The following is a 19,350-nucleotide window of genomic DNA, read 5'->3' on the forward strand; positions in this document are numbered from 1 at the left end:
ATGATAGTGGATAAGAATGTGATTTTACTGTAAGTGTATGCTGTGTGCCACCTCGTATGTACACCCCAGGAACAATACATGCAGCAGAAATACACACGTTAAGGAAATAAAAACAATACATATATATTTAAAGATGAAAATTAAAAAACTTCAGAAAAAGCGGTTTGGTGTGAAAAACTTGAAGAGTTTTGGTGTGGTAAACCTTTTGTGTTTTACTTTCTCAACATATAGATCCATATTTGGCAGAGGAAGGAGAGGAATACAAGGCCAGATGGCATCGTTCTTTAGCAGACGTTACTGCCGCTTATCGAAAATCCCGCAAAGAACGCAAGAACCGGAAGCGGCAGCAAGAAAATTCGAACCAGGACTGCCACCTTGAGAAGAAACAGATGCGTGTGCGTGACCTGGGCTTAGGCTATGATTCAGATGAAATTGTGCTCTTTAAGTACTGTGTGGGGTCGTGCACAAGCTCACGGAAGAACTATGACATGGCGCTCAAAATCCTAACAGAGAACGGCAGCATCTTGGGCCACGATGTGAGCACTCATCCATGTTGTAGGCCAACACGCTTTGAGGCGGTGTCCTTCATGGACACCAGAACAAACTGGCAAACTATCCGGTGGCTTTCAGCAGCCAACTGCAGCTGTGTAGGATGAGAGGAGGAAAGCAAGCAGCTTGGTAAAAATGAGGAATAAATTCAAAAATCTCCAGGATGGATGAAGACAAGGATTTGTCTTCAAGTTGTATCTCTTCCGGAACCTCAGATGGGGAGCTCATCTGGTTGTTGTACAAGGAGACGCATAACAGATGCAGATGTTGTGCCGTGAATGGAGTGGAATAGCAGCAGAGAAGATTAATAAAGATACAAGCGATTGTGCTTTCCTCTCAGAGAGAGTGGGGAGGATGCTCATGTGATGATGTAGTGAATATGAACCAATCCAAATAAGAACCAAAATGAAAAACGTTATATATCAAAAAGAGATAAAACTGTTAACAGTGCTTTAAAGAACGATCCATGGACAACCTTGCCTAGGACCCAGGAACATGGTAGCCAGACATAATAGAAGGGTCTATACTGTGGAAGAGCAGAACTGATATGACACAACGCTCACATACCCACATTCTGTTACGTTATGTCATCTTCCCTTCTTAATGTAACAGCGTCTGTCACTAAGTTATCAAACAGCCAATTGGGCATCTATAGTATTTAATAGACATGTGCCGATTTTAATTATTAATTGTGATTTAAAATATTTATCATGACAATGGCCTAACCTTTTTATCCTGGAACTTCACTGTGTACTAGATACGAATCCAGTAAGAACACATCATTTTTTGTCCAAGATCAGGAACTTGGCGAGCAAGTTCTACCATGCCAGCATATGCAGCATAATGTATGGTAAAGCATGTCATATTGCTGTGTTGTTTACACTTTGTAAAGGTACAGAGTCCAGATTCTTGACCTCTATAGAAGATGCAAGCAGCTTCTTTTTCACCTCAGCCCAGAATGCACATCAGCATAGGCTCACATAGTGCTACATTAGCAACTATTTTACAATAGGGAGCATTTTTGAAAATGATTTTTAAAAAGGTCAGTCCTGATTCATTAAACACTAACATAATTTCCTTACCTTATTACCTCACTGGCTTTTGTTCATTGTCAAATTTATTTAATTGTAGCTTTCTTGTTATTATAACAATTTGGAATCTAATTATGATATGCATTGTGTTTTTATGTCTTGTTTATATAAAGGTTTGAGAACTATGACTTCAGGTTCAGGTAAATCATTCAATGGGCATTACAGTATATACAGAATCTGAGTCTTACATTTAGCTAAAGGGGAGATGTTCAGTCTACATGTCTGTAATTATCAGTTAACTTAATGAACTTCAGACAGGACTTTTATCGTGAAAATGCCGATATGAAATATTTATAATATCATATTTTTTTCACACAGGTTAACAAAGCAATTGCTAAAACATGTCTATTAGAAGAACACAACTGACATATATATATATATATATAACATTGAGGGGTCCATCATCATCCAGTTGATAGGATCATTATCCAAGCTTAAAACATACATGACAGTATGAAGACATTGTTTAATGCAAACCCAACTTCATTTTAACAGTATTTTTAGATTATTAGTATTTTATTTTTTTACTATACATTTCATATTGGAACACACACTGACAATAGGCAGAGTAGTAGCTGCTTTTCATACAGGCCATGCTCACATTATCTTCACATTATTTCCATATTGTAGAACATTATTATGTTATACAATTGGTTTATTGTTTTGGTAACTATTGGTGTGATGAGGTGGTCTAAGCATGCAGTGCTGGAAACAGACTTGTCCATCCTAAATTGTCTCCAGTATTACATGGCATCATTCTAAATGTGTATTTAAAATACATTTGTTAATTTGCCCTTGCTTTTAGTCACTATGTTGTGAACTGTTCCATGGCTTCAGTGGAACAATCAAAGGTCGTAAGAAGACCCAAGAGAAATTAACATCACTGTGGGTTTCGTCTTTCAGTTCCAGTATGTATCCACTTGCAGTTGCCAGATCCTGAAGGTTGTGACACCGTTCAAAACAGCAAAGTTAATTTTTATGCAAATAACCTGTTGGTCAACTAGATGAGATTAAGCTGGAAAACCTTTTTAAATATATTATAAAATGACAATTAGATTTAAATGAAATTGTTATAATAAAGAACAAACATTAATTTAGTTAATTTTTGATGGAGAAATTATTACGATCAATAATAAATATAAATTATATAATCCAGCTAATGAACCTCTCGCAATGCGATACTCGTTCAAAAAAAAAAACAAGGATGTTAAAAATAACTTTAAAGCATGAAGGTATGTATGGTTTATAAAAAGAAAAGCCCAATCAGCTGTTTTTTTTTTTTATTATTATTTGTGTGTTGTTTTGCATACTAAAGATTAGAGTTTGTGTTGCTTTCTGTGTCGCTTCCTTTTATTTGTAAGGAATTAAATAGTCTAAAATTAAACCACAGGTTTTCTACACCAAATGTAGTCAATTAGCCAAGAAATGTCCGAAGTTTTCTCCTTACGCATTACACTGGAGTAACATGGCTAATGTAGTAAATTTAAAAATGTCATTTTGGCCAAACATTAACTGAACACAGAACATGAAGCCCGTTATGAAACTTCAAAAATGTTGGGTAGGGAAAATTCATTGACTCTCATGAGGGGGAAAAATCTTTTGGTGAGTCTGGATCCTGCAAACAGGTAAAGGACTGTATTTGACATGTTATTAACAGTTATTTTTGGACTGTTCTAAGCACAGATTATTGTTTTTTTTTCTGTCAGAACAGTCTGAATTATGGCCACCTCTTCCCCACTGGATGCTATGCATCTCCTGCTTTATTTAAGGGAAAGGTTTATTAGACATAACTTATCTATTTATCATTGTATTCGTATGTTTGTTTCCATAATTATTAGATGCTTATAATTTATCAACTGTCTTTGTTAAATTTACTCCTTGTATGTTTAAGGATTTTAAAAAATATTATTACTGACACAGTTAATGGAAGGAACAATGTATTCTCATCAGGTTTTAAGCACCACAATGCAAAACAAACAATTTGTCCACTTGTGGATAAATGTAATCTATTTTATGTTGTAACACATTTCAATATGCAAAGCCATTACTATTATTATTATTATTATTCAACTGTGTCTTCAATTTCACTGTAAAGCATCACGTAGACTCTATTTTTGTACATCCCTCCTGTAAAGGAATAAAAGTTTTGTACTAGAATAAATGGCTGTGTGGTCTGCTTGTAGGGGAGAAGAGCTGAAGAGAAAGGCGTTGAGCTGATTTTGCTGTAATATTCAACCTGATGGGTCAAGGGTACCTCAGTGGTTAAGTCATTGGACTACTAATTGAAAGCGACAAAGTTGCCGTGTTGGCCCTTAAGCAATGCCCTTAACTCTCGAGTGCTCAGATGTATAATTAGATAAAAATGTAAGGTGTCTGCCAAATGCTGTAAATGTAACCCTGTCCTATTTTATTTCTTAACCCCTGAAAGCACCCTTCCTCTGAAGAAATTGGGTAAGCACTTTGTGGAAATGTAATGTGATGTCGTTGTGTAAAAGTCCTGAAGTATTTAGATATATAAATTAATTAACAGCAAGCAACTGAAGTTAAATAAAAGTTTCCTGTGAAGTTAGAACCTCACACCACATTCTGCACGTCTTTGTAAACTGACACATACACCCAGTTTTGTTCCCTTATCACAACACCATCAGTCTTTGATTAGCTTGCTTTTAAACTGGATAATGAGATAAGACACTTTCTTTTCCCTTTAGGCCATAAACCTTGTTCAGAATTGGGTGTGTATCTGTGTGTTTGTGAACAGTCAGCAGACTAAACTACTAATTACTCAGATGGAAGTGATAATTTGATTATGGTCTTTCAGAGTAGTGTTACAAACTGAGCAAACCTGGAACTTATGGGCTATTATACAGTTTATAAGCTTTATTTTTTTTTTAGCACCCGCTCATTTAGTGTGGCCTTTGTGACTTGTTTTTGACACAAGCTTTGCTGTGTTCACTTTATGCCACGTAAGTAGAAAGCTTATGGAACCATTTCTCCTTTTCTATGTAAATTGGATTTTAGATGATGTTACATTATGAATCATTGGGTACCTTAAAAAAAGAATAAAATTCCTGTTACTGTATGTTACCCAGTGGAACTGATTATAATAGCTTATAAGGCTACAGCGCCATCTGTTGATGTAATTGTGAAAGCACATATGGACTGTTGGTTTTTCACTGTGAATGCCGATTAACTTTACTTTTACATTTTGAAGATGTTTATGTTTTTGGGTGTTTTTTGTGTTGTAAGCTCTTTTGTCCCATCTTGTTGAGCGACAAAGTAATTTGTGCAATTTTATAAAGAAAAACTGGTACAGTAGAAATCAGCAGAGAAGGCTCAATGCAATATAAAAATATATTGAAAAACATTTATGCTTCATTAAAGAAAAAGGTTCAGGAAAAAGGCCAGAACATATCTATTATTGTTGTATTCATATATCTGTTCTCATAATTATTAGATGCTTAGAATTGAAAATAAAATTAAAATAGTAAAAATTAAAAATGACATTTAAATAATAAATTACACAGCTGACCTTGTGTGTGTCCTGACTCACTCACTCACTCGTCACGAGGCAGGGTACACCCTGAATGGGATTCCAGTCGCTCTCAGGGTACACACATAATGACACACTACGGGCAATTTGGGAACGCCAATTAGCCTAAGCTGCATGACTTTGTACTGTGGGAGAAAACTGGAGAACCCGGAGGAAACCCACCAAGCACAGGGAGAACATGCAAACTCCATGCACACAGACCTGAGGCAGGAATCTAACCTGGAACTTGGAGGTGCAAGGCAACAGTGCTTACCACTATGCTACTGTGTTATATAATAAAAAAAAATTATATCACTGATACATTTATAAACGCAATGATAAACACTTCTACACCATTCAACCACATTCGAGTGAATTTCCCTCATGCTTATTATGAAGTGGCTTTAATCTCCTGCAGTATAAAATCTTCTGCACAGAGCCCTGGAGACACATCTGGAATGTAAAACTGATGCCAGTCTGAGCAAAATTTTGTGTGTAAGATGCTTTTTCTAGAAATACCTGCAAACCCACGACCGACTAAACGCAATTAAACAGTCGTTCCTTATTTTCAGCAACGCGTTGTGAGATTTTTGGCTCTTTTGGCTTCCCGTACAATAGCGTCACTCACTTGTGCGGACGCGGGATATTTAATAACAAATCATGGACCTTGAAGACCGTTGCTTTTCAAAACTTACCAAATTATATAGAATACTTTAGCTGTATGTATTGACCTATACGATATAAATGAACAAGCTGATGCGTTATATTTCGCGTTAACAATGATAACTCTAATCCTAACACTAGGCGGTTGTTTTAGCATTAGTAATTAGCTTGCTAGCTCTGTTTGCTATAGCAACTGACTGAGGGTGAGCTTCTCCCTTTAGACCCTCTTCATCCGCGTCTCGAAATCAGAATGGTAAGTGAGCGTATATTTAATGTAGAACATAATATCTGGCATGAAATAGCTCATTTCAGTCACCTAAAATAAATAAAAATGAATGAATAAGCCGTGTTGTTTCAGAGGAGAAGCTTTGCGCCCAGTCAGCTCGCCAAGAGGAAGCAGAGAGACGACTCATCGGATGATGATGATGATGAAGATGAAGACTGGCAGTTTGGAGCTGTATGTAACTAAGATCCATAAACGTATTTCTCCATATTTACATTGTGAAATTGGTAAACTTCATTTCCTGTAAGCAGCCACATGATATTGGATCAAAAATGAATGTAGTGAATTATTTCTCTGTTAATAGGTAATAACAGAATCACTAGCTACAAAGACAATTAAAGCCAGAATCACTCACTCACTTACTCATCTATAGCGCTTTATCTTGTTTACAGGCTTCTGGGGGCCACAGAGACTTAGGGCACATGGTGGGATGCACCCATCCATACATCCAATCCATCGCAGAGCACACACAAACACACTCACATACTCGTTTACCCACTACGGGCAATGCCAATTAGCCTATCCTATTTTCCTTTGGGATTGTGGGAAAACCAGAGCATATAGTGGAAACCCACCAAGCATGAGCAGAACATGCACACTCCTCTGATAAGTCCAGATTGACCCTATTTTAGAGTGATGGGTGCATCAGGATAAGAAGGGGAAGCAAATCAAGAGATTCACACATCCTGAGGAATAGCCACTTTACAAGCCTTTGGAGAGGCAGTGTTATGATCTGGTGTTGCTTCAGTTGGTCCGGTCTAGACTAAAGATTTTAGATAAAATAAAGTTAACTGATGACAAGAATGTACTGAATGAGCAGGGTGTTACATCAATTGAGTTATTTTCTTTCTTCCCTGATGGCATGGCAATATTTCAGTACTCTGATTGTGAAAGAGTGGTTTTTCATTACTTCATTCCCATCCTTTCTTACTCTGACACACCCGTCCCTCTGGAATAGTGTCAATCTAGGCTCATCAGACACCATGACCTTTCATTGCTCGAAAGTCTTATCTTTGTGTGTGTGTGTGTGTGTAAATGCTCTTACTTTCACTGTTTAACATAGCTATGGTTTTCACCTGTTGATTTATTTTTTTTATGTTTTACTATGCAACTCCACCAAGTGTTTAAGTGATCTCTATTCATGATTATTTAGATCACATTTCTCCCACAAAGTTGATGGTTCACAATTATCATGGTTCAGCACTGTCCTTTCAGGATTTGATAATGTGTTGAAAGCTACTTAACCCAATTCCAATAACATTAGAAGTCTATTTGTTTAATTTAATTATTTTTATTTTTGACCATTTATAAAGTGAGGTTGAACGTAAATCCAGTAAATATTATTAGGCATTTTATTTTTCTATTATGTTTATTGTTATGATTATTATAATTTGTATTATTATTATTATTATTATTATTATTAAATATACTCTTACAGACAAACAAAAGGAAGAAAGACTGCAGAGAGAGTTACATGTCTCCATTTAGGAAGCCTCTGACCCAGGTCACAAACCGGCCTCTGTGTGTGGACAGCAACGAGCATGTAAGGCATCCCAAACCTTTATCAATTTCATGGATAAATCATTAACAAGGTTCATATTTTAGAGACAGACTTTAAGTAAATATAGAAATATTAAATTTTCTATAAGAGCAATGACAAAATTTTAAATATTGAACCTCTTGTCCTTCTCCAATATTTACAATTCTTGTCTTTTTTTTTTTTTATTCCATACAATCTTGTGACCGTTTTTTTTTTTTTTAATAGGAGGCATTTATTCGAAGTATCCTTGCAAGACCTTTCAAGGTTCCCATCCCTAATTACACAGGTAGGTGTTTGCAGTGTGTGCATTTATAAATCAGTGTGTGGAAAGCCATATGTGGGTCTTCACCAATCTGTTGTCAAGAAATTAAAAACACCTAGATGTAAAGAATGTCTTTGAATGCTGTTGCATCATCAATTTCACATCTTTCTCTTTTTTCCCTTCTCACACACTTTCCCGAATTTAAAGGAAAGGTTCAGGATTTCTCATGGCAGTCTTAAAACAGTATTCATCTGCCCATATGCATGTTATAATAGGTTTTAGTCAATTAAATATTTTTTTTTATTGACACTAAATTAATTTATTTATTTCTATGTTTAAAAGAGACATACGCAGTTCATCTTAATGTCATTAAACTAGATTTGATGCACCATACCGGATTAGAGCTTGATGGTAATTTGCTTCTGTAATCCCTTGGCAGGTCAGAACAAAAATAACACACAAGCTTACAGACAAAATAATAATCTTTTGACCCACAGCATGATTAAATTAGCAATAAAGGGGATAAAGTCTTCTTCTGTGCAAAAAAGCAGTCCAAAATTTGTCTGAGGCTCAAATAAGGCACTGGCTGTCCCATTAAGCTAACACATCTTAGCAGATGGTCTTAGTTTAACTTTATGGTCTGTTGATGAAATTTCCCTCTTTTCCTTCCCAGGATAGTAGTTCCTTACTGAGCTGTCTTGGATTTGTAAAACTTGTCCTTGTGATTGTCTCTAATGTAGAATTATTTTATTTAATTAATATATATTTTTATATTCTCTTCCTTCAGGTCCGCTGGGTTTGCGGGCTCTGGGTTTGAAGAGGTCAGGCGTTAGAAAAGCTCTTCATGATCCTTTTGAAGACGGAGCTCTGGTTCTTTATGAGCCACCAGCTTTGGCGCATCATGACCTCATCAAGACAGAAAAGTCAGTCATTGACCATCTAACAGTCTGGTCTTGATAATGCTCTCATCTATATACAAAATGTATATCCTTTAACTTTTATATCTGTAATTATTAAACACTTGTCATCCTGCAGGGACAAGCTGCCTGTGCACGTTGTGGTGGATCCTGTACTTACTAAAGTTCTACGACCCCATCAAAGAGAGGTAAGATATCATGAATGCTAAAAAAACAACCTTGAAACACACTGGTCAAACAGGAGTGTCACAATTAAAGGGTCTGTAAAAGACTATCAGATGAATTGTCTGGATGTCCGTGTACATTTTATCTAACTTTTTAAAGAATAGTAGTCACATGGTACATGTGCTTCTGTATGATCATGTAAGGATAAGCACCATCCTTTCTTATTTAATTTAACATAGTTTTTGTTTGTATCATTTGGTCAAAACCTTCTATGAAAATGGTAGGACATAAGGACCCTAAAATAACTCACTAAAAGGTTCCCTGTGTAATATATTGCAACATTATTAGATCCAGGGCGTTACAACAATCTATCGGCGTGTTGTGCTGTTTTCAGGGTGTAAAGTTCCTCTGGGAGTGTGTGACAGGACGACGCATCCCCAACTCTTATGGCTGCATCATGGCTGACGAGATGGGACTGGGGAAGACCTTGCAGTGCATCACGCTCATGTGGACTCTCCTCAAGCAGAGTCCTGATTTCAAGCCTGAGATCGATAAAGCTATTGTAGTCTCTCCATCCAGCCTTGTCAGAAACTGGTACAATGAAGTGGCGAAGTGGCTAGGGGGACGTGTTCAGCCTGTGGCTATTGATGGTGGCTCCAAGGAAGAAATAGATGGGAAGCTTGGTAATAAAAAAATCATTGTTTAGAGTTCTACTACAGCAATGTGCGTATTGTATCAGAAACTGTCTGCACTTAAGAGAGACTGTTGTAATTATTCTAATATTTTTTGTATTTCAGTGAACTTCATTTCCCAGCAAGGTCTGAGAGTTCCCACTCCCATTCTAATTATTTCATATGAAACGTTCCGTCTCCATGCTGAAGTTCTGCACAAAGGCAAAGTCGGTTTGGTAATTTGTGACGAGGTATGAAATGTCTATCTTGTGTGTATTATGACTTTATAATTTGTGTGTTATTTGTTTTGGCAGCTTTTGCATTTCTTAATAAATTATGCAGCTGTAATATTTGTGAACATAGCATCAATTAGGCAATTTGGAGAATCTTAGAGTTTCAGATGTCATTTGTGTCTGCTCAGGGTCACAGGCTGAAAAACTCAGATAATCAGACGTACCAGGCACTAAATGCGATGAATGCTCAGCGCAGAGTATTGATTTCCGGCACGCCCATTCAGAACGATCTGCTCGAGTACTTCAGCCTGGTGCACTTTGTCAACTCTGGAATCCTCGGTATGCGCTCAGAAACATACAGTGTATATTAAATTATGTAAACACAGCAAATATGTAATCTTTATGTCCATTTTCTTAATGAATCACCACAGTTTAGTCACCACAAGTTTTGCAACAACAGCTGAGGAGTCAGTAATAAAACTCACATCTGTGTCACTTCTAGATATTACTTAGTGTGTGCTCATTTCTTGGAATCTAGCCTCGTAATTTATCGTATAAGAAATATCAGCTTGGAAAAGAGAAAACTAGGGTGTTTCCGCTGGAACATGTGAGGTCTTTGCTTAGTCACTGACCAATTTATTAGGTTTATCTCGTACATCTGTTTTTATACACATACACAAACATAAAGGGAAATCTTTTCATGCACGTTGCCCTACAGTGTGGTCATATAGTGTAATAATGTCTACCAATTGATAGCAGCCAACAGTTGTATGCCTGGTGTGAAATTGCACTGGCCAAACTCTCTGACTAGGAAATATTTTGCTAGTTGTTTTCTTTATTGGACATTCAGCCATCTTTAAGCTCAAACTATTAACTGTCACATGTTCTTGTAGGTACTGCTCAGGAATTTAAAAAACGCTTTGAGCTTCCCATTCTGAAAGGCCGTGATGCAGATGCTAGTGATAAAGAGCGTGATATCGGGGAGGAAAAGCTAAAAGAGCTCATCAGCATTGTTAACAGGTAAGATACTGGTCAAAGAGAATTTTCACTGTCTATCATGTTGTTCTTGTCTCACCTCAGTACATAAATACTGGGGCAGTGCTACCCACAGATACTAAGTGTGTTATGGCTCTAAGTTACTGATGAGAAGGTTGGCAGTTCAAGCTCCAGCTCTACCACATTGCTGAGGTTGGGCCCCTGAGCAAGGCCCTTAATGCTGTCATTAAGCCAGGAGTGAAATATAATGGCTGACCCTGGTTCTGTCACCAGCTTTCTTTTAAAAAACAAAGAATTTTACTGTACAGTAAAGAATGTGTGATGAATAAAGGCTTAACTTAAATTCATTTAACAAACATACATTTAATAAACGTAGGTTGTGCATGCAGTGATTTATTAATCATGTCATTAAGGAGATCCTATCCTTTCCCCCCTCACCCGCTTTCACAGACACACACTGGATTCTCCTGCAGTTCTAGTTTATTGTGGCTGAACTAACATTTTATAATTTAAAATATAAACATTATGTAAGTTGGTTCTTGCTTTTTATTACATGTAGGAAACAGATCAGTTGGTGTCAGCTGCAAAATTCCAGTACAACTGAACAGAAATAAAATTCGTCAGTTGATTTACAAAATTGTATTGATTTTTAAGTGATAGTTATGGAGTCAAGATTAAGATGAAGTCAAATCAAGTTCATATACAAACAGGACTAATAAAAGCAGGCCAAGGCTGTACTTTAATTAGGTGGTTTTAGTTCATGCACTGTACCTATGTTGATATGTTTTCTGGAAGAAAGAATCATAGCTGGTCAAACTTTATTTGAAGTGAAAAGACAACACAAAGACATTATTTTTCCAAACTTTGGGTTAAGACCAAGAACATATTTCACAAGTCCAGTGTCCAAGACTAAGACAAGTCGGAGTGCAAATGCCAATAAAAACATCTCAAGAGCAGATAATGGTCCGAGTCCAAGAATGGACTCGAGTCCTACAGCTGTACTGTGAAAACAAGCCTGCATATTTTTAAATTATTTTATTTTTAAAAATGTAAGAAACTCTTGAGTTTTGAAGCAGTAGTCACACCTGGTATGTGTATACTAATTGATAATCATAAACACTTGTCTGCGGGACAGTAAAGACATCCCCTTTACCCCAGAGAGAGAGTTTTGTTGCAAACAGTAAATGAAACAGACTTTTTTTCAGCTCTACAGTACATATTTACTGATTGTGTCTGCAGGTGTCTGATTAGGAGGACTTCTGACATTCTGTCTAAATATCTCCCTGTGAAAGTCGAACAAGTCGTTTGCTGCAGGTAATGCATTTGTCTGAATTTTACAACGATTTTATATGGAATAGTCGTATGAGAAAAAGGAGATAAGCCGTGCTTATGTGACAAATTGATGTTTATATTTAGCGTGTGGTTTAGTGTGTGGTCAAACTTGCAAAACATAAAATGTAGAAAAGTATGACATGCTTTTTTTTGTCAACATTATTTAGTTGTAGTGTATGCTAATTTGCAAAATGTTTATCTGTGTGACGTAGACTTTTAAAATCAAGTGACACATTTTTAACATTTCTTTAGTTTTATTATTATCTATTTAAAGTTTGATTTTTTTCTAGTTTGATGTCTTTTCTTTTTATTGTTTTTTTTTTTATTATTTCACTTTTATTAGAATAATTTTTAAAATAGTAATAGTAGTAGGAGTAAAGTGTGTGTGTGTGTGTGTGTGTGTGTGTGTGTGTGTGTTGGTCACTTTGCTGTGCAGGTTGACTCCTCTGCAGAAGGAGCTCTATAATCTGTTCCTGAAGCAGGCAAAGCCAGTCGAGACTCTTCAGCAGGGCAAGATCAGCGTGTCTTCACTATCCTCCATCACCTCCCTTAAAAAGCTCTGCAATCGTGAGTGGGAACACTTCTGCTTTATACAGTACAACATTTTTTGTCAACACCTCTGATCAAGAAAGAATTACAGTCAGGGACATTTTTTCTCTTAGTTGGATTAACTGAAAGCCAGATTTATTTTTGTTATTTTTATTTTATTGTAATTTGAATTCCAAGTAAAATAAATTATTTTTTGTTTGTTTGTTTGTTCAGACCCCTCACTCATCTATGAGAAGTGTGTGGGGGGGGATGAAGGCTTTGCTGGGGCGCTGGAGCTCTTCCCACCGGGTTACTCCACTAAAGCTGTCGAACCACAGCTTTCAGGTCAGCTGGGAGTTTTATGTATAAGATTAGGGGTTTTACAGTATGTTGAAGTAAAAAAAAAATTGAAATTGAATTTTATTATGCATTTAATTTTTTAAAACCACACACATTTCTTTCTCTTTAGTAAATAAAATACTAGTCTAGGTATCTAGGTTGTTCATTTGTTTAAGAATAGAAGCAAGTCCTTAGTGATGTGCTGAATGTTCATTTAATTTCAATACCTAGCACCAGTTAAAGCTCAACTGTATTATCTCCGTGCACAACATGCACCAAACCAAACATCCTGTATCCTGAAGGGTATGATCACGAGTATGCATACTGTTACACTCCTAATATATGTGCTTAGGTGTTAGATGTTGTTTAAATGTTGAATGATTGTGATCCTTTTACTGTTTGGTTTCAGGAAAGATGCTGGTGCTCGACTACATTCTGGCAATGACACGGACGACAACCAGTGATAAAGTGGTGCTGGTGTCCAATTACACACAGACGCTAGACCTGTTTGAGAAGCTTTGCCGTGCTCGCAAGTGAGAAAGCAACACAATTTATTCACAACTTTCATAAACAGACTCTTGGAGGTAATATGTATAATGATAACTGATATACTAACATCAGTATCAGTAGTAAAATAATAGTGATGGCAAGAATAAAGATAGAGAGAAGTTTTATTTGAGTAACTTTTTTTTGTTTATGTATATAAAAATCACATACTAAAACATTTCATCACCTGTTACCAGATTTTACTTTGATTCAAGTTTTTTTATTCATTACAAATGAGCAAAGGTGTTTGCCGCCTGCTTTTAAAGCACAACTATCCCTTGACTGTTGTCGTTACACTTTTTTCTAACCACAACTTATTCATGGGAATTTGAGCAAACCTTCACATAACCTTTATTAGGAGGCATAATATGCAACAGCAATTTCATTTTTTTTAAATCACTTGTTATGGCACCTTGTACTGCATAAAAAATTGTTCAGTGAGTACAATAATGACTGCACATTATTTTCTGCAAATTCTTAGGTTTTTTTAAAAGCCATGCTCAATGCTCCAGATTGTTTTTTCAGATGCTGCTTTAACGTATGTGGTTTAACTGTCTAGTTAATATACTGTCACTGTTTTCATTGTTAAATTAGATATCTGTACGTGAGACTGGATGGAACAATGTCTATTAAAAAGAGAGCCAAGATTGTTGAAAGATTTAACAGTCCTTCTGTAAGTCCTAACTTCTTTTTTCCCCTCTAGTTATGGATTTTGATTTACATAATTTTTTTTTATCAGATGATTTTATCCAGGGAAAGTTTATAAAGCAGATTCCAGATGTAGAATTGATATTGACCTTTAATCACAAAGTAGCACCATAGGCTTTATGATTACAACAGCAACTCTTAGAAGTTAGAAATAGACTGTATCCAGGGGAGATTAAGCACTGAAGCCGACCTGATTTATGAGCATAAACTGGTTTGGAGAGATTTGGGGAGTTCAGATTGGACCTTCCACAATCGCAGAAAATAGAGCTGGTAATAGAGCTGGAGACGCAAAATTCACCAGATTACCTGAAGCATATGGAAAATAGTAGAAGCAAAAAAAGATTTACAACTCAACATACACATTAGTTTATTTACAGAGAAACTACTAAACTTGAAGGCCTAAGCAACTGCTAATACTGTTCTATAATCCATTTTTAACCTCCACCCGTTTCTTTCTTTTAGAGCCCAGATTTCATCTTCATGCTGAGTAGCAAGGCTGGCGGCTGTGGCCTTAACCTTATCGGGGCAAATCGGTTGGTAATGTTTGACCCGGACTGGAATCCAGCCAATGACGAGCAGGCGATGGCAAGGGTGTGGCGTGATGGCCAGAGAAAAACATGCTACATCTACAGACTGCTCTCTGTGAGTAATGATCATTAAACACAAAGATGTCCTTTTATGTTGACTGATTCCTTATAAATAGGTTGAAAACTGTATGATGATGCTGTGTGTGTGTGTGTGTGTAGACTGGGACTATAGAGGAGAAGATCCTGCAGAGGCAGGCTCATAAGAAGGCTCTGAGCAGCTGTGTGGTGGATGAGGAGCAGGATGTAGAGAGACATTTTTCTCTGGAGGAGCTGAGGGAGCTGTTTACTCTCAACGAGAACACACTCAGCGACACACACGACAGGTATACATACTGTACACAGCGTCTACACTAGAGTACACACTGTTAAATAGCTTTTTATTCACACTTGTTCAGATGCATTTTTGTAATAATCCAATTCAACTTCCATTTTATTATTATAAATGACCTTTGATCATATAAAAGTATGCAACAGCTGAAAGCACTGGAAGCTGTTGCAGCTTTGGAATTGAAGAGATTATTAGCCGTTCCCCTGACAAATGAAATACCATACTGTCAGTGGTACAGCCTCTGACAAAACTGATGAATGAGAGACACTTAGAGGGTGTTCACACAGAATTTTTTACTTTGTAGCAAATAAATAAATCAAAGATATGACACAAAGCAATTTTGGTGTAATAGCTAAACAATCTGACTTCATGAACCATGATTTAAAACAACATTTTAGTTTTTTACTTTTAATTGATGGTATTTTTTAGAGGGGAAACAAATTAAGTCATTCAATGTTGAGATGGGAATGATGGGATAACCTTGTAATTTCTAAAACCAGCGAAAGGGTGTGCAAATGATTCAGTTAAGAAAGTGCTTACAGACATGGTGTCGGTCTTGGCTAATCGTAGGGAAGCAAAAGAGTTTTACATAGACGATTACATGAAGGACTCCTGGGTGGAAACAAAATATAGAAAATTCAAATAAAACTATAAAGCGCTAAAATCTAATCAGACAAAAACATGGTTAGAGTGATCTGAAGACAAGCAACCATGGAGCGTGGATGATTGAATGAAACTAATATTTAGTGATGAATCATGAATCCAATGAAAAACATTTAAAACTTTTATTTAAAATTTCAATTTAATCTACGCTGACCACAAAGATAATATGGGAATGTTTGTCTGGTGCTGTTCTAATGAAACAAACTGAGGAAATTAATATCCCAATTAATTCGTGAAATAGGGTTACGTCAGGTTAAAGGACCAGAGTGCCAATTAGTTTTATGAATTCACTGGTGTACAGTGCATTTATAATTTTGAACACTGTCCTCATTCCATTAATGGAAAATAGGTTTGGTGATAATGAAATAATTTTTTTAGAATGATAATGCATCTTATCACAGAACAAAAATTGCTAAAACTTCTCTTTAGGAAAGCTATCTCAACTCGGTGACATGGCCAGCAAGTCTCAGATCAGATTCAAAATGTTTTGTAGGAATTGTAAAATAATTGATCCCTGACAAGACCGACATGCTGAAAATCTAATCTGCCAACATCTATTTTAACCTCTTAGCTGGAAAAAGGGTGTTTTAAAAAAAATGTTAGTGTGTTTAACTAAAAATTGAGTGACTCTTAAATTGAAAAATGATTTTTTTTCTCCCTACTTGTTCTGAAAAAATATGCTATTAATTAAAAGAATTTTAATTGAATAAGGTATAAACATTAAATTCAGTGATAACTAATTAAATAATTTTGACCCATTCACCCAAAACTTAGCTAATTCTGAGGCTAATTAAATGTCCAAATAAATATTTAGTAAATATAATAAACTGACAGGTATTCTATAGTTTTAGTTAATGTACAGTAGGCCTATATATACAGGTCCTTCTTAAAAAATTAGCATATTGTGATGAAGTTCATTATTTTTTTGTAATGTACTGATAAACATTGGACTTTCATATATTTTAGATTCATTACACACAACTGAAGTAGTTCAAGCCTTTTAATTTTTTTAATATTGATGATTTTGGTATACAGCTCATGAAAACCCAAAATTCCTATCTCAAAAAATTAGCATATCATGAAAAGGTTCTCTAAACGAGCTATTAACCTAATCATCTGAATCAACTAATTAACTCGAAACACCTGCAAAAGATTCCTGAGGCTTTTAAAAACACCCAGCCTGGTTCATTATTTAAAACCGCAATCATGGGTAAGACTGCCGACCTGACTGCTGTCCAGAAGGCCATCATTGACACCCTCAAGCAAGAGGGTGAGACACAGAAAGAAATTTCTGAACAAATAGGCTGTTCCCAGAGTGCTGTATCAAGGCACCTCAGTGGGAAGTCTGTGGGAAGGAAAAAGTGTGGCAGAAAACGCTGCACAATGAGAAGAGGTGACCGAACCCTGAGGAAGATTGTGGAGAAGGACCGATTCCAGACCTTGGGGGACCTGCAGAAGCAGTGGACTGAGTCTGGAGTAGAAACATCCAGAGCCACCATGTACAGGCGTATGCAGGAAATGGGCTACAGGTGCCGCATTCCCCAGGTCAAGCCACTTTTGAACCAGAAACAGCGGCAGAAGCGCCTGACCTGGGCTACAGAGAAGCAGCACTGGACTGTTGCTCAGTGGTCCAAAGTACTTTTTTCGGATGAAAGCAAATTTTGCATGTCATTCGGAAATCAAGGTGCCAGAGTCTGGAGGACTGGGGAGAGGGAAATGCCAAAATGCCTGAAGTCCAGTGTCAAGTACCCACAGTCAGTGATGGTCTGGAGTGCCATGTCAGCTGCTGGTGTTGGTCCAATGTGTTTTATCAAGGGCAGGGTCAATGCAGCTAGCTATCAGGAGTTTTTGGAGCACTTTTATGGAGATGAAGATTTCATTTTTCAGCACGACCTGGCACCTGCTCACAGTGCCAAAACCACTGGTAAATGGTTTACTGACCATGAGATTACTGTGCTCAATTGGCCAACTCTCCTGACCTGAACCCCACAGAGAATCTGTGGGATATTGTGAAGAGAAAGTTGAGAGATGCAAGACCCAACACTCTGGATGAGCTTAAGGCTGCTATCGAAGCATTCTGGGCCTCCATAACACCTCAGCAGTGCCACAGGCTGATTGCCTCCATGCCACGCCGCATTGAAGCAGTCATTTCTGCAAAAGGATTCCCGACCAAGTATTGAGTGCATAACTGAACATAATTATTTGAAGGTTGACTTTTTTTGTATTAAAAAAACTTTACTTTTATTGGTCGGATGAAATATGCTAATTTTTTGAGATAGGAATTTTGGGTTTTCATGAGCTGTATGCCAAAGTCATCAATATTAAAACAATTAAAATGCTTGAACTACTTCAGTTGCGTGTAATGAATCTGAAATATATGAAAGTCTAATGTTTATCAGTACATTACAGAAAATAATGAACTTTATCACAATATGCAAATTTTTTGAGAAGGACCTGTATTTTATAGATTCTAATATGCCTGGTGGTTAAACTTGTGTGAATTGTTAACTACATTAGTCATGTAACTCCAGCACCAAAATCATTCAAGTTTGCACCAATGATGAACACGATTGCTACCCTTTAGAAACAATATTTTTATTCCAAAATATTATCCAAACATTTTTTAATTCAAAGTAATTTAATTGAATAAGGTATGTTTTACGAAGCAAGAATCTTCAGCTTCTAAATAAAAGTTGTGCTGTGATTTGTTTATTTCCTGTGAAGTCAAACAGCTGGTTGAACATATTCCTCAATTGTGGTAATAGCATAATTTTTTACCAGATGGTGTAATTCTTAAGTGGAATGTAAAAAGAAGAAGGAAAAAAAGAAATGCCTCCTTTTTCCCCCCTCTATTCAGGTTTCGCTGTCAGCGTTGTGTACAGGGGCGTCAGATTCGGCCGCCTCCTGATGATTCTGACTGCACCAGCAACCTGACGTACTGGCATCATTGTGCAGATAAACGAGGACTGAAGGACGCAGTGCTCCAGGCCTCCTGGGACAAAGCCGTGACCTTTGTCTTCCACCAGAACTCTCACCACGACCAGAGAGGAGTTGTCTAAATTCTCTAAAACATGTTGATAGCCCTACATGTCATATGTCTCATTATCAGAATTGCTAAGACAAAAAGAATACAATTTTTTTTTTTTTTTTTGGTCACACAACCAAGATGATTCCTGCATAACTGTTCTTGTTCTGTTTATTTCTTTTTATTTATTCTGTACATTTAATTTGTCTTTATTAATGTTGATGCCCATAAATGCCTGTCATAAATAAAATACTGCTTATTTTGTCCATTTCTGGTTGCTATGCAGGGTTTTTACTGTAAAGTAAAACTAAGGATTTCTCGAATTCCCTTTCATACTAGGTTCGTTTGCTACCACAGCTATATTTATCCTACAGAATAATAAAAAAAAAAAATAC

General features: G+C 36.6%; 2 protein-coding genes across 2 annotated transcripts in view; both read left to right on the forward strand.

The window, feature by feature from the left end:
* The window catches only part of LOC128526852 (neurturin), a 32,012-nt gene extending 30,021 nt beyond the window's left edge, over positions 1 to 1,991 (forward strand). The window contains exon 4 of the mRNA XM_053499036.1: positions 232 to 1,991. Coding sequence (XP_053355011.1) covers positions 232 to 656 — 425 coding nt within the window. The 3' untranslated portion in view covers positions 657 to 1,991. The remainder of the gene's footprint in view (positions 1 to 231) is intronic.
* A 3,818-nt stretch (positions 1,992 to 5,809) lies between these two features.
* Positions 5,810 to 19,265, forward strand: rad54l (RAD54 like). Its single transcript, XM_053498803.1, has 18 exons — positions 5,810 to 6,085; positions 6,191 to 6,289; positions 7,554 to 7,658; positions 7,881 to 7,941; positions 8,705 to 8,840; positions 8,953 to 9,022; positions 9,394 to 9,682; positions 9,797 to 9,921; positions 10,092 to 10,242; positions 10,797 to 10,923; positions 12,139 to 12,213; positions 12,668 to 12,798; positions 12,994 to 13,104; positions 13,508 to 13,631; positions 14,239 to 14,317; positions 14,815 to 14,994; positions 15,099 to 15,262; positions 18,788 to 19,265. Exons 1-18 carry the CDS (start codon positions 6,083 to 6,085, stop codon positions 18,987 to 18,989), a joined length of 2,232 nt encoding a protein of 743 aa, XP_053354778.1. The 5' UTR covers positions 5,810 to 6,082; the 3' UTR covers positions 18,990 to 19,265.
* Positions 19,266 to 19,350: the final 85 nt, after the last annotated feature.

The sequence above is a fragment of the Clarias gariepinus genome, chromosome 6 (genome assembly GCF_024256425.1).
Source record: "Clarias gariepinus isolate MV-2021 ecotype Netherlands chromosome 6, CGAR_prim_01v2, whole genome shotgun sequence".
Lineage (NCBI taxonomy): Eukaryota > Metazoa > Chordata > Actinopteri > Siluriformes > Clariidae > Clarias > Clarias gariepinus.

Bases quoted from the DNA above. Each gene is read 5' to 3' on its own strand.
- rad54l (XM_053498803.1), top strand. The intron at 6,290-7,553 runs GTATGTAACTAA...ATACTCTTACAG, and splicing joins AAGACTGGCAGTTTGGAGCT to ACAAACAAAAGGAAGAAAGA. The intron at 9,683-9,796 runs GTAATAAAAAAA...TTTGTATTTCAG, and splicing joins AGAAATAGATGGGAAGCTTG to TGAACTTCATTTCCCAGCAA.